At 49.2% G+C, this 15105-nt stretch overlaps 1 protein-coding gene and 1 long non-coding RNA gene across 8 annotated transcripts in view; one reads left to right on the plus strand and one right to left on the minus strand.

The window, feature by feature from the left end:
- LOC116283604 (uncharacterized) overlaps positions 1 to 15105 on the plus strand; it is a 58063-nt gene that overhangs the window by 18950 nt on the left and 24008 nt on the right. For all 7 annotated transcript variants that reach the window (XR_012060200.1, XR_012060205.1, XR_012060202.1 and 4 more), the window contains 2 exons: positions 7699 to 7924; positions 9252 to 9384. This is a non-coding gene — a long non-coding RNA (uncharacterized lncRNA). The remainder of the gene's footprint in view (positions 1 to 7698; positions 7925 to 9251; positions 9385 to 15105) is intronic.
- On the minus strand, positions 1879 to 7742 carry CCL5 (C-C motif chemokine ligand 5). Its single transcript, XM_006219199.4, has 3 exons — positions 7345 to 7742; positions 5863 to 5974; positions 1879 to 2112 (listed from the first exon to the last, which is right to left on the minus strand). Exons 1-3 carry the CDS (start codon positions 7418 to 7420, stop codon positions 2025 to 2027), a joined length of 276 nt encoding a protein of 91 aa, XP_006219261.1. The 5' UTR covers positions 7421 to 7742; the 3' UTR covers positions 1879 to 2024.

Genomic DNA, 15105 nt, shown 5'->3' on the forward strand with positions numbered 1-15105 from the left:
AGCCTTTTGGACAGCTGCTTCCCTTTCAGTGCTTTGTCCATCCGTCTTCCTCATTGGACTGTGAAACAGCCTAAAAGTAAAGATGTTGGCCTGGCGCTCATTCACCTCTCCATTCCGCCCCCACCCCCCCAGCGCCTCCCAACACGCCTGGTACACAGCAGGCAGCTCGCTGTAGTGAGAAAACATGGGCCACCAAGTCCTCCGACTAGACCATCACTTCCAGTATACTGACGTCATGTGCCCTGATGTGCTGTGCTGAGAAAGACAGCGTCACCATGTGGTTTTCCTGCCCAGAATGTTCAACTGAATTTCATGATGAGGAAGCAATCAGGCAAATGCACCTTAGGAAGTATTCTACAGAAAAATGATCTGAACTTCTGAAAAAAATAGCAGTGTACTTAAGGACAAAAAAAACGTCTGTTAAAGGACACTAAAAAGACATGACAGCTAAATTCAATATGTATAGATAGATGGATCCTGGATTTTAAAAAATAGCTCTAATGAACATTATTGGGACAGTTGAGAGAATCTGCACGTGGGCTGTATGTTAATCAGAAAGCAATATCGTGTCAACGTTAAATGCTTCTCATTCTGTGGTTACATGGACTGTCCTTGTTATTAGGAGAGACTTACTACAAGCTGTTAGAGGGGAGTGAGAGCACATCTGCAACTTACTCTCATTTCAGAAAAAAATGTGTATACCAATCATATATGTAATGTATGTGTTTATGTATAAACACACACTTATATGCACATAGATAAAGCAAATGTGGTTAATGTTAACATTTGAATCTTGATGAAGGGTATATGGATGTATTCTTGCAAATTTCGGTAAGTTTGAAATTTTGCAAATTAAAGATGGGGAAAAAAAAAAACCTCATCAGCTTTGGCATTGGACCTTGGACCCAGTGGGTTTAAACATTAATTATAACCCTCCTCCCTCCCCCTGCCCCCACCACTTTTTTCTTTTTTTCCTGCTTTTGGGCTTTGGGTAAGTTACTTTCATTGCCGAGAGTTTTCCCCAACTGTAAACAGGGTTAATAATACAGCCTTCCCCAAAGGGATATGAGGATGGACAATGGTGAATGTTAGGGGCTGACAATGCCTGGCACAGAGTGAGCTGTAGTTGTGAGGATATATTTTGCTAAAATATGTTCACGTGAAGGGACACAGAGATGGGAAGTTGTAATGCTTCCACCTGAAAAGTGCTGGTGCATTCACAGAAACCCACAGAATACCTCATTCTCTTTATTGGAAAGAACTGAGGTGCTTTGGGATCATCATTAATCCCATTCCAGGGGCTAGAGTGGTGTCAGAGAAATTGACTGGGGTGAGTTGTCAGGTAGGCTGGGGTGGAAGGCGAGCAGAATGGGTAGAATGGCCAGCCACAATTTGCGGAGACAGGGAGGTGTGTGGCAGGAGTGAAAAATTCTTGGGGATTTGGGGGTGGGAGGCAGTGACTGTTGTCCCCTACCCCCAGGGTGGATAAGCCACTAGGTACCTGCTCCGTCTGCCCCCGAACCCAGGGTGGACATTGGACGTGACAAGCCCAGGATCCAGTGCTTACTGCTCACAAGGAAGAGGGGTTCCAGAGAGGAAGTCAAACCAGGAGCCAACTTTGTAATTGCCTTGAGAATTTTAATGGAAAGCTGATTTTTCACATTTGCCAGTCAGCCCTTCCCCGGGAGGGGCCAAGATGGCAGCTTTGGCCACGGGCATGACCATAGGGTCCCAGTCTCCCTCCCTCCTTCGCCTCCAGAGGCGCCGACTTCCTTTCTGACTGCAGAACCGTAGCTGGGCTGGGGGTCTGAAGCTCAGAGCCTAGAGATCTCCAGTGCACAAGGCAGAGCCCCAGCGGCCTGGGAGGCTTTTGCCACCTGGGCTGTGTGTGGTGGAAACTCCTGTGCCCTCCACGGAGGGGGTGCGAGGACAGCACTTGGCGGGGAGCCTCCCCAGCTGGTGAGGACAAGCGCAAGAAGCGATAGGAAACTTTGCACAAGTTCAGGTTCAAGGCGTCCTCCGTCCTAGCTCAACTCCAAAGAGTTGATGTACTCCCGCACCCATTTCTTCTCTGGGTCGGCGCACACCTGGCGGTTCTTTCTGGTGATAAAGCTGTGGGAGAGAAGAGGGTGAGACCCGGTCAGTGCTGGGACAGCCTGCTTTGGGGATGAGGTGGATTGAGGTGGGGGGAAATGCTACTGGGTGTGTTAGTTTTGGAGTTCCAAAAGATTATATTTGTGGCTTTCAAGGAAGGGCCATTTCCTCTTCTGTTGGGTCAAAAAGGGCTCCAAGCCAGAAGCAGATTTGTGTGCATTTTAACCCCCACGCACAAACACGTGCAGCCTGGAGAGCCAAGGGGATACGGGGCCTGAGGAGCCCAGGGTTGAGCTGGTCAGCACTTCCTGTTTCAGACCCTGTGCTGGTTGCTAAAGATGCAGAGAAAAAGAGTTGTCCTCCAACTGAGTCATGGCTGAGTAAGTGGGAGAAAAGAAGTGGTAAAAACAAACACACATGTGATTTGGTTTTAGATAATGCAGTTCAACAAAGGGGCACATCTGCGTGCCAGGGTAAATGGCAGAAGGGCATGAACTTGAGTCTTGATTTCGCCACTTACTAGTTGGGTCACCTTGGGGAAATCACTTGGGACCTCTGAGTCTATGTGCTTACATCTCAAATGTAGAGAGAAATGGCTCCTAGTTTGCACAACTGCTGTGAAGCTCAGGTGAGACAGTACGTGTAAATTAGTTTTGAAAAATACCAAACGTGTGGTGGGACCTTGGCCTTATGGTGGATCGGAGCAACGTGAGACCAAGGGTCCTGGTTCTGGACACCATGGCTCAGAGAGGTTGAGGACCCTGAGATATTAGCAGATGTCAAAGCCCTTCTGCCAATTAACTGGCCAGAACGTGGAGGCCCATGAGGACGAGAGGCCCTATCTCTACAGGTGTCGATGGTCTAAGTGGGAGGTCTCAAAGGCTGGGGGGTCACGGGCTCAGTCCAGCTGCTGCCTCACCTGTTTCCTGGGAGACAGGTTCTGTCTGGGGGAGCACCTTGGGCCTGGAAAGCAGTGCTGCTAATTAACATGTTACCGTTAGCTTGCCCGGCCTGCTTGGACCTTTCTCATTCGGGCTTCCCCTTCAGGTTGCTTTCTTGCTCTTTTTTGAGCCCAGAAGTGAAGTCTTAGGTTGTCTGGCAAGAAAGGATTTCTTGGCCCCTTTGCCAGCTCTATCACAGACAGTGTTTGCTCTCGGGGAAGCTGCTTCCCCTTCTCTGAGCCTCACTCAGTGCGCCTTGACCACCTCCCTTTCCCTCGCCCTGGCGTGCAGAGAAGAGAGATGGAGAAGAAGGGGTGTTCTGGGCTCTGGTGCCTCCTAGTATTTGCCATCTTATTCGGGGTGGTGAGGATGCTTCCGACCCAGACCCTGCCCTTGTCAAGGCAGGTGTCACACAGGAAATCCTGCAGAGTCACTGACCTCCCTCCTCCATCCCCTTGGCCTGTGGCCAGGAAGTCGAAAGACCAGAAAACCAACACTGAGGAGGAGGGTTGCTCAGGCCTCCTGTTCCTCCTCCTCCTCCTCCCCCCAGAATGTGATACTGAGTAATAGCCCCTCGTTGCCAAGCCTTCTTTCCCTGCCCTTCTTGGGGGACACTCTCTTGGCCTGACTTCACTCCTACCCCTCATCTGGCTCAGTCTCGCTGGGAGCCTCCACCTTCCCCTGTTCCTTGAGAGCGGCTGTGCTCAAGGTTGCTGCCCTCTTCTGGGCGATTCCTCAAGTCTCTGGCCCTGGGTCTGGCACAGCGAGGGTGCTTAGTGGATGTTTATTGAATACATTAGTGACTGAGTGAATTGCATTCACTCATCAAGTTGACCTGTCACTTCCATGTATATAATAATAGATTTAAAGGGAGAGAAGGATGATGATATAAGTTAACATCAGGCACCTACTGTGTGCTAGGAAATAATCGAATTTTATCTTTCATTTTATTATTCTCACTTTGACCCAGTGAGGGAAATACTTCTATTTAACTCTGCTTTGCAGATGAAGAAATTGAGGCTCAGAGAGGTTCAGTGACCAGCCCACGCTCACACAGCTACCAGTTGGCAGAGTCAGGATTCTAAGAAAGGCAGACTAGCTGGAGCAGCCAAGACGATGCTGTGTCTCTGCACTTCCATTGGGAGACCCCTTCCTCCTATAAAAGAGTGGCACAGCTCCGGCCCCACCACCCTTTCCTCAGCTACCAACCCCTCGTCTCACACTTTTGCATTCCACCGGGTTGTTGTGCTGGCACCCTGGCCCTTTCCTTTCCAACAGCTCTTCCTTGGGACTTCAGGGGCCTCCACCCTCCTCTGGCTCTCTGGGTTGAAACCTCAGCATCGCCCTCGACCCCTCTCTCTTCCTTGCTCCCGACCTCACGTCACCTGCCTCGGCTTGCTGATTCCACCCCTGATGGTTTCCCACCTGTCTCTCTTTTCCTTCCCCTCAGGCCCTGTTCAGCCTTCAACACCACTCACGTGGACAGCAACAGCCTCTTCGCTGGACCCCTCTTGTCCAGGCTTTCCCTGTTCCCGCTCATTTCCCACACGTGGTACTGAAATTCAAGGCCCTCAGTGCTTTCCTACACGGAGATGCTACAAAAACAAAAGGAGTGTCCTGGCAACATTCCCTCTGCCTGATACACCCAGTCTCTCAGCCTAACCCTGTGTCAAGGCAGCACCTTTGGCAGCAGGCTTCCCCCAAATCGCTTCTCCTAAGCCCTGAAGCACGCCACGTTCCCTCTGTCCTTTTGTAATGGTTTTTCACAGGGTGTCCTGCCCCTGCTGCGTGCGTCTTAGGCTGTGAGCCCCAAAGCGCAGGGGCGGTGCTTTACTCCTCTTTGCCTGCCCCATGATAGGTGCTCAAAAAAGGATTTTTTTCTTTTCAAAAATTATCTGTTCTCAGGAATAAAACTCGTAGAGCTAAATATTACTGCTGCACTTCGAAGGATTCATCAGGCCCAAAGGCCAACTCTGAACACCTAGAACTTTGCCAGAGTCACAGGCATTTTTGGATTAAAAGCCTTCATCATTACATAGCAAACTTCATGATTGCCCCATTTTCATTTTCTAAGCAACTTCTTAATCTTCTTAAGCAACTATCACTAATGACCTTGCTAGAGTAGAAAGATGAGGCTCCAGAGACGGGCTCCATCCCTCACTTACTGTGCAACCTTGGGCAAGTCACCAAACCTCTCTGGGTCTCAGTTTTATTTTCTGAAACACAGAGAGAATTATGCATACCTAGCAGGGATGTTATAAAATTTAGAGATAATGCATGTAAAACATTTGACACACAGTAGGCACCTCCTAGGTAGCAAGGATTATTACTTCTCCAAATGTAGTAGCTTGTGGTTATTTAAAGGAGAATCTTACTTCATTATTTCTTCATCAATCAATAACTTTTTAAAAAAACATACTTGACTGCAATTAGGGCCCTGACCTCTGACCTCCCCTTTCTAGGTCCTCTGAGCTTGCAGGTGTATTTGATTGGGTGTAGGGTATGGGGGACTGTGGGGTTCTTAACTGGATCGACTGCTACTTGAACAGATCACGTTCAAGTAACAGTCACATCCTTTAAGATCGGAGACCTGACCTGGTCCATCAGAGTGGGGAGGGTCCTGCGAGAACACCTCGTCTAATCTTTTTCCATGAGAGCTGGTGAAAATGAAGCTAGGGATGGAGGAGCCGTGGTTATTTGAGCAGCTGGAGGTTGGGTGGGAGTGGATGGGGGACTCTCTTCGAGGGCTCCTGATTAGGGGACCAACCCTGGGAAGAAAGGTGTCCCTTCCTCGCCCCCTGGAGGGTTCCACAGGGCTGAGACTCACACGACTGCTGCCATGGAGCACTTGCTGCTGGTGTAGAAATACTCGTGGATGTGGGCGCGGGGCAGCGGGCGGGAGATGTAGGCAAAGCAGCAGGGTGTGGTGTCCGAGGCATCTGGGGGAAGGAAGGAAGGAAGGAGACCCCTGGATTCATTACTGGTGCACGCTGGGTATTGTGCTGGCATTTTATATGACTCATCTTACATGGACTCTTTCGGCTGAAGCTGAGGATCAGAGAGGTAAAGTCACTTGGCCATGGACACCGAGTGGCAGAGTGGGGATTCCAACAGAGGACTGAGAGGATCTCCCCAGTGCCTCACCTAATCCTTGAGCCCAGTTGGCATCCTGCCCTCTACACCATAACCCCATACTTTTGGCACTCAGGGCATGCTGGCCCTCTGCCCTTATTCTTGCCCTCCTAGGATTCTTAACTGATTCAGAACTTGGTTTCTTTGAGACCCGGGGTGAGTTGGTGGGAGGCTTCCAAAACTCAGACTTCATGGCTCAGCCAGGACCCCTAAGAGGGTCCTGAAGATGCATATTGCATCCTGAGAAGGGCTCTGAACAGAGGAGGAGGAGTTTTTGTTGGTCAGTTAATTCAGGATGACCCCGGCAAGTGTCAGTTACCATTTCCCAGCACAGTGGTAGTGTCAGAGCCAATTAGAACTGGGTTTGTTGTAGAATATATAAACAAGATTACACTGTATAGCACAGGGAAATATACACAGAATGTTATGATAACTCACAGAGAAAAAAAATGTGACAATGAGTGTGTATATGTCCATGAAGGACTGAAAAATTGTGCTGAACACTGGAATTTGACACAACATTGTAAAATGATTATAAATCAATAAAAAATGTTAAAAAAAAAAAAAGAACTGGGTTTGAACCCTACTTTCCTCACTGCCTAGCTGTGTGACCTTGGACAAGTTACTTAACCTCTCTGGGCCTCTATAAGTCAAGGGCCGCTACTCAAAGGGTAGACGCTAGTATTAAATAGGATAGTATATGTAAAGCAATCAGCACAATACTTGACCCACAGTGAGCTTTTAATTAACTTTTATTATCCTTTCTCAAGCCCCATATTTTTCCATCTATGAAATGGGGAAGATTATGATTGTCCCAGGAGAATTTTAGCTAAGGGCTTAGAAGCTTGTTAGAAACCCTGCTGGTGATAGAGATGAGTCAGTCATGTTTCCAGATCAGCTTGAGCTGCCCCTGCCTACTGACATCCCCAGCATCGGTCCACACTCAGTGAGCACCCACAGGGCTTGGGGTGGAGACCTTGAAGATACAGATAAGTTGATCAGAGGGTCCCTGCCATGAAGTGGCTTAGAGATCTTTCTGGGACACCTGGACGTCTGGGTATAAAGCAATACTGAAGGATGTAAATCATAGACAGTGTAAATGCTATGGTTGAAAGGAGGGCGAGGTCTGGGCCGCAGGGCTGCGGCAGTCAGGGCCCCAGTCAGGACCTGGACTTACATGGGGAGGCAGACGCAGGCACGCAGAGGGTGGCAGCGGCGAGGATGACGGCGAGGACCGCAGTGGAGACCTTCATGGTAGCTGTGGGCAGAGGCTGTGGGGTCCACCCGCCTTCTTAGGATCTTCTGCAGGGATTCTCTGCAGCTCAAGTTGGCCCTTTATAGGGAGCCAGATCAGTAGAGGAGGCGCCCCCACTGGGGGAGTTTCCAGCACAGCAGCCACACACTAGCTGATATAAGTGAAATTGCACAAAATGGAAAAGAAAACTGAAATGGCCTCCGGAAATATGACTCTCTCTCTCTCTCTCTCTCTCCCCCCTCTCTCTCTCTCTCTCCTCACTGCCCTCCGATCCAGGGTGAGCTCATCACTTCCCTCTTTGCCCTCAGGAAGAGCCAGCACAAGCGGCGGTGGTGGAAAATCTCTTCCTCTGCTGGCATCCTCAGCTTCGTCTGCCAGGGCAGGGGTCCTCCCCAGAGGTCAGGAAGCTGCTTCTCTAGGGGCAGAAGGACGAGACCAGAGCCCAGGTGCCCTGGCTCCCACTTCAGTGCTCCGCCCACTAAGCACTGCTCACCTTGGAAAGGTTCGTGGCTGGGCATCCCTGAAACTGAACCCTGGTGGTGGTCTTGGTTGGATCTGGCATTCTTCCTCCATTCCAGAGGATTGGATACAGTCAATCCTCATTTAACTCCTACTTGGATAATTCAGAATTAGTGACAGTTTAGCCTGGGTTGGGCTGAAGTTGACTTCTGAATTATCTAAAAGTATCTACTGACAGTGACAAAGGCAAACACATTTTTTTTAAAAAAAAAGTAACTTAAAAAATGTAATTTTACCCCGAAGATGTTTCTTGCTAGCTACTGTCCCGTATGTAACTTAGTGGTTGAGGGTAACTGAATCACCTGGTAAGGGGAGAATTTGTCACAGTTCATCCTTACCAAGATTTTGAGGCAGGGTGGTTATGGTTCTCCTTTTATAGATGTGCAAACTGAGCCTCAGAAGAGGTCATTAAGGTCCTCGAGGTCACACCGCTGATAGGTGGGACTTGAGCCCAAGTGTTTCTGATGGCCGGGCTCCAGCTCTTCCCGCTGACCAAGTCCATCAGGCCCTTAAACTGTCCTTACAGCCCCTCTAGGTACCAGGTGCTGTTCTGAGCTTGTCCCAAGAATCCTCTCATTCCCTCCTGACTCGTTAACCAGCTAACAATAGACAAACAACTTTGGAAAGCCTGGCCCATCTCCTTTGAGGAAATAAAATGCGAACACTTAAGAAACACTCAACCATCTACACAAACATATCTGCCTGCTTTGGAATTGTTCCCTCTACCTGGTCCCCTTAGTCACCAAACTAGGAGGCCGTGTGGCTTAGTGGTTAAGAGCAGGGGCTTTGGTGTTTCTTTCGTTTAGGAACCAGGTGGCCTCCAACACATTGCTTCATCTCTCTGGTCTGTTTCCTCATCTCTAAGTCAGGGATAATGGCCCCTCCCACAGCTGGTGAGACCATTAAGTTCCCACACATGTTCTCAAGCTGGTAACCCTCTTAGTACGCGGCCTGACCCTAAGTGCTTAATTACATTAGCTATTGCTGCCATGTTACTAAGAGTGAGCAAATGGCAGCCCCTTTAAGGCTCTTCTCTACTTCAGGTTTTTCAGCAATCTAGACCAACGGGTATAGATTAGCGAACTTTGTTATATACTTTATTATATACTTTATTTCGAAGCAGATGGGTCAGTGGAGGCTTAGAGAGGTTAAGTGACTTTCTTAAAGTGGTAGAATTCAACACAGGATGCAAATACATTTCGGTTCATAGACTTCCTACCACACTGACTGCATTGCTTCTAGAGAAATCCCAGAACTCTCGCTAAGGCTCAGTTTTTCCACGTGAGCTCTATTTCTGCTTCCCTTACCAGTTTCCCTCTTTATGGAAGAAAGGAAGGTCCTTTCCTGGATACCAAACACACTAGCTGAGGATAGAGGTGAGGGAACCACAGATGGACCAACACCATCCTCATCTTTGAATCCTGGTGAACTTTTCTGCTGTGTGTAAGTATGTGTGTACGTCTGTGTATAAGTTGTATTGGAAGTTGCGGGGTCCGGGGGTAGGATGACGGGGTTCTTAAGCAGAAATAGACAATGGGTACGTCAGGATTACTTTCCTTCCCTTTGGATGGTTCCAGTGAATTGTGGGGTGTAGAGGAGAGAGAAGAACCTAGTTGTAATTCCATTTCTGCCACTCACTTTCTCCTGTGCAAAATCAGAGTTTGGACTCAAGGAATCAGTATATTCTCTGGCTCTAATATACTGATGCCACGAGGAAATCAGAGGACCAGTGTAAACAGTATGGTACCTGGCAGGCTCACTGATGGGCCTCTCGAGTTCAGAGGGCTAGTTCTCCTCAACCCTCAAACGTCCTGCGCCCCTTTCCTAGCATATACCTCCCTGAAGCTGGACGCACACTCCCCCCAGCCTAGTGCGGCCCCTCCCCTGCCCTCCTGCCCCAGTCTTCCTTTTTCCTCTTTCGTTTGCTTTTTTCCTAAGCTAAGCTGGCTGCCTGCCCAGCCTCACACGGTGACGTTAGGAAACCCAAGGCAGGCAAAGAAAGTGAAACCTCATTCCATCTGGATTCCGAAGCTTTGCTCCGACCTGGAGTTCCCCCCCTTTTCCCCCGCCGCCCCGTGACTGTGTGGGGAGCAGCTCTGGCTTTTCTGGCTGCTTTTACAAACAATGTCCGAAGCAGGGAATTCTCCTCCATCCTCTAGGAATCCCCATCTGGGCCCCAAGAGAAGCCCGGGGCAAGGTCATTTCCTCCCGATGAGCCTTAATTTTCTCCATCTACAAATTGGAGATTTGCCCTCTGGTTGTCTCTCCTTCTCTGCCCTAGTGTCCCCACACAGATATTTCCCACCTGAGCCAGTATTTCCCACCAGTGAGGGGCTGTCTCCCCCTTCCTTGTGTCTACGGGGCCCTGCTTGGGGTAGGTGCTCGGGAGTGCTGGTGGAGGTCGTAGCGGGCAGCAGCGTGAAGGTGTAAGAGGAGGCCTCGCAGCCGGGGCAGGGGACTTGCCCGTGGAGGGGCAGGATGCACACCCCACCCAAGACGTCTCCTGCGACATCCTGCCCTTGCTTTTTGGTCCAGCTCCGGTCTGTTCTTTCTATGTCATTCTATTCTGCGCCTCCCCACCCTTCCCCGTCACGTGGTACATCTCACTGTGTCAGGGGTCTGACAACCTTTCCCCTGGTTCAACCACCGTCAGGCCGGAGGGCTGCAGCTTGGCCCCCACCTCTTCTCACCTTCACCACATGGGACAGTGGCTGTGCCCGCCCGCTTGTTTTCTGCAGCTGGAGACCACAGGTGGCATGTTTACCGATGTGCTCACCCGCTCTGGGGGACTGGAGCCCACCGCAAGGTATCCTGGGGGGCAGGGCAGCCGTGGGAGCGAGGCCCAGCCGGAAGCACCGAGTCTCCCCGAGTTGCGGGCTGATGGATGATTTCAGGTCCTCCTCCTCCTCCTGACACTCCTGAGACTGTTTTTTGTCTCTGTTTTCCTCTGTGGGTTTGTCAGTGCCTTTCCCTTTCTTGGTGAATACGTCCAGAGCACAGGAGCCCCCTCCCTTCCGCCGTCCCCAGTCTCCAGGAGAAAGCCTGGAGAAGATGGACAAACTTGGGGCTGAAGTCAGACTCTCTGTGTGTCTTTGGCCAGGTTATTAACTAGTCTACACTTTGATTTCCTTTCTAGAAATGGGCTGAGAATCATGGCTCCTGGGACACCCCAGAGGATTAAATGAGGTGATCAGCAGCCCGCTCAGCACCATTCTTGGCATAAGTAGATACTCAGAAAAGAATGCCTTCTCTTTCTTTCCCCATATGTCCAGGTTCCAGTGTTGCTTCCCTCAAAGTACCCCCACCCCTCCTCAGAGGTGTTCCTCTCAGCTCTGTGTCAGGAGCCATGGGGGCCGGCGAGGGGGAGTTGGCGGTGATTTTCCACGAGCTCTTAGGCACTGTGCTAGATACTTTAGGCGTTACTTCACTTATTAGGAAGAAAATGTAGACAATGGCGATGACTCAGGCCTGCCTTGGGCTCTCCTGCCCTCTGTGCAGCAGATTGCAGAGGCTCAGTCCCAATGCTCTGTCCTTCCCTGATTTCTCTCTCTGAGCCTGGCCGTGATGGAGCCATGGTCCCCTCTTCTCCCTTCCTGGCTGCCCCTGCAGGCCAGCACGCAGACCCCTTTTCAAAGAGTTTCACACGCAGACTTACAGAGGAAGTGACACAGGATTCAGAATGTTACAGGACTCTTGTGGTTGTGGTCTGGACTCTGCCCCTTTACTGAGCTGGTCCTGGGAAGCCCCTTGGCTTCTTGTGCATTGCTTCCTTTCCTGGGGATGGGCGCCTGCAGTCCCTTGCTTCTCCTCCCCGTCGCCTCCCTGGCCCCTCTCCCTGCCTGCAGAGCGTTTGGGCCACAACTAGAAGGACCTTAGAACCTCCTGAGGCATTTCCATTTTTTCACACCTCCAGCCTAGGAGAGGAAGTCCCCTTGGGAATTTCCTCAAAATGAGATTAGGAAATTCTGCACTGTAGTCATTTCTTTAGAGTGGCAGCTTTGGGCAGTGGAAAGAGCAAGGCATCGGGAATTAGGAGACCTGAGGTCTAGTCCCAGCTCAGCTCCAAACCTAGCTGTGAGATGTTGGCAAACCTCTTGCCCTTTGGTGGCCCTCAGTTTCCTCAACTAGAAAACGGAAGCTTGACAATATTATTTCTGAGACCATTCTCAGTTAAAAGATTAAAAACTAGAGGATTTCTAGTGTCCTGGAGGAGATTTGGGGGTCGGTGTCCTGTTGCCCCTAAAATCAGCTCATACCACCCCTCCTGCAGGTAGGGCCGAGGGCTTCCCATTATCATCCCTTCTTCCCCCTCATCCTTCCAAGGCCTGGGACTCATGTAAGTCCTTCCATGGGCAGTACTGCATTCACACCTTCGGCCACTGCTCTGCCTTTTCCCTTCATTCACTCCTTCCCTCCTTCCATTCCTCCACCCACTCATCCATTCATTTATCTCTACAGCTGTGTCATTTAAAATGCTTTGTTTGTAAGTGCAGAAGACAACTCTGGCTAACTTCAGCAGGAAGGTAACATACTGAGGGTAAAGTTGAGTAGCTCATAGGATGGATAGAACATCGGAGAACCTGACTTGGAAAAAGGATGGATGAGAAACCAAAGAAGCTCTGGGTGTTTGGGCAGCAGTTACTACTTGACAATCTTACCAGGGTACCACTGTTGAAATAAATGTACTCCAGCCATTTTTCTGATCTACATCTCAATCTGCTAAGGATTTGTTGTCCTAGGGGAGGAATGATAACCAGCCAAGCTGGTGTTATTTGCTTGTTTCGTGGTTGGGAGAAGATAGAACACCCGATCGGCATTACCACTGAGACTGTATATGCTGGGGGAGAAGTAATTCCACAAAAGGATGTCAAGGTGATATTTGGAAGGGGGAATGGATGCTGTGTAAGAAAATAAAAACAAACAAAATAAACAAGCAAAGAAACAAATTAAACTAATGCATCCACCCATCCATCCATCCATCCATACATCCATCTGTCCATCCTCTTAGACAACCAAGAAACACACTTTTATTGAGCACCTATCATGTTCCAGAGGCCAAGCCAGGCACTCAAATACAGTGCAAAGCCACCCATCAGAAACATCCCAAAAATCTCCTCACAAAGGATGTACCTATGTAATTGAAACAAAGATGAGGACCCAGGGAAAGGAATTCACGTATATACATGTATTGGAGGGTCCCAGATAGCACTTCTAGGGACAGGGTGACTCATTCTGGATGTGGGCAGATAAGGGATTTTTTTTTGCAGACATTTCATATCTCTAGGAGGTTGCTTATTGTGGGTACAGAACAGGATGTGACTAGGATTAGGCACCAGAAACCCTGGGTCTGCCTCTAGTCTCTTTCCTTCTCTAGTAGTGGACAAGTCATACTTCATTTAAAAAAATCTATAAAATGGGAAGAATGAATAAGAATCCCTGCCCTGTGTAACTCAGAGAACTGTTGTGGAGATGAAATGAGTTAGTGGATGTGGAGGTACTTTCCAAGGACAAAGTCAGAGAACTTTTTTTTTTTAACATTTTTTTTTGTTGAGTTATAGTCATTTTACAATGTTGTGTCAAATTCCAGTGTAGAGCACAATTTTTCAGTTATACACGAACATATGTATATATTCATTGTCACATTTTTTTCTCTGTGAGCTACCCCAAGATCTTGTATATATTTCCCTGTGCTACACAGTATAATCTTGTTTATCTATTCTACATTTTGAAATCCCCGTCTGTCCCTTCCCACCCCCTGACCCCTTGGCAATCACAAGTTTGTATTCTACGTCTATGAGTCTGTTTCTGTTTTTGTATTTATGTTTTGCTATTTTTTAGATTCCGCATATGAGCGATCTCATATGGTATTTTTCTTTCTCTTTCTGGCTTCACTTAGAATGACATTCTTCAGGAACATCCATGTTGCTGCAAATGGCATTATGTTGTCGGTTTTTATCCGAGAACTGTTTTCACCATGCTTGCTTCTGTTTCCAGGGGGGCTGATGAGAATGCCCATGGCTCATACGTTACTGTCACTTCTTTCCTGCCTTCACTGCCCATCACCCAGCAGTAACCATGGAGAGGCTGTGTTGAGTTTTTCAGGTCCCTGGGTGGGTGGATGAATGTCCAGGGTAATCACTGCTACTCACCTCAGAGTTGTGGATGGTCGGGGCTCTGTGGGCCCCAAGTAGGCTGGAGACAGCAGCTGGGTGTGTGTGTACATGTGGGGGTAGGTCCTGGTCTCTTGTGGGCGGGAATGAAATGACAAGGGAAGCCCTAAACCATGTGGGTGGCCCAACTATTTTCAGTTCACAGTAGAAGGGAGCTGGGTTTTCCAAGTTGTGGCCAGATCAGCGTAGGAGACCATAGGTGATATCCGAGGGTGAAGGGTACCCTACATGGGGGGAATTGCCCTGCGCTTACAGGATTCCAGGCCGTGACCCTGGGTGAGACACGTCAACTCTCTTGAGTCTGTTTTCTTATCTGTGAAGTGGGTGGCCTGCCTGCAGGGAGCAGCCTGTCGGTGATGCTGGCTCACCTTGTCACCTGTCCCAGGATGAATGTCTGGGCCTGTCTGCCCCCAGCTAATCTCTTCCAGCTAAAGGTTTTCCCTCGTATAAAAAGTGCACCCTGTGCTGCCCCTCACTGTGTGTGGGCTACGCACTGCGGCACCCTCGAGGGAGGGCACATGGCAAAATCCACTGAAATTTTAAAAATCACATATTGTATTTAATAAGCACTAGCAATTCTACCTCTCGGAACTCATCTTGCATACATACACATGTACACCATGACCATGCGAGATACTCATGGTTTGTCATAATGAAGAGCAGAGCCAGCCGAACTGTCCATCAGTAAGGGGCTGACTGGCTAATTCTAGTGCTTCTGTGTAACGGACTGTCTGTTGCAACTCCCTACAGGCAGATTTGGAGTGATCTCTAAGATCCAAGAAATCAAAGAAGCAAAGGACAGAATGGCTTAGGTAGTGTGCCACACGTGTGTGAAGAAAAAGAGACTCCCCTGTGCTTACCAATGCATAAACTCTCTTTTGGAGGCTCTTAAGAAATGGATACCAGTTACCTTCTCTTTCTGTTAGGAAGGGTGGTGTGAGGGAGGCCTGGAGACAGGGGTAGGAAGGAGCCCTCCTTTTCATTGTACATCACT

This window comes from Vicugna pacos, chromosome 16, assembly GCF_048564905.1.
Source record: "Vicugna pacos chromosome 16, VicPac4, whole genome shotgun sequence".
NCBI classification, from domain to species: Eukaryota; Metazoa; Chordata; class Mammalia; order Artiodactyla; family Camelidae; genus Vicugna; species Vicugna pacos.

Coding starts and splice junctions, on each gene's coding strand:
- CCL5 (XM_006219199.4), bottom strand. CDS start 7,420: ATGAAGGTCTCCACTGCGGTCCTCGCCGTCATCCTCGCCGCTGCCACC. Junction 5,975..7,344: donor GCCTGCGTCTGCCTCCCCAT/GTAAGTCCAGGT, acceptor TCCTTCCCCCAG/ATGCCTCGGACACCACACCC. Junction 2,113..5,862: donor TGCTCCATGGCAGCAGTCGT/GTGAGTCTCAGC, acceptor TCTCTCCCACAG/CTTTATCACCAGAAAGAACC.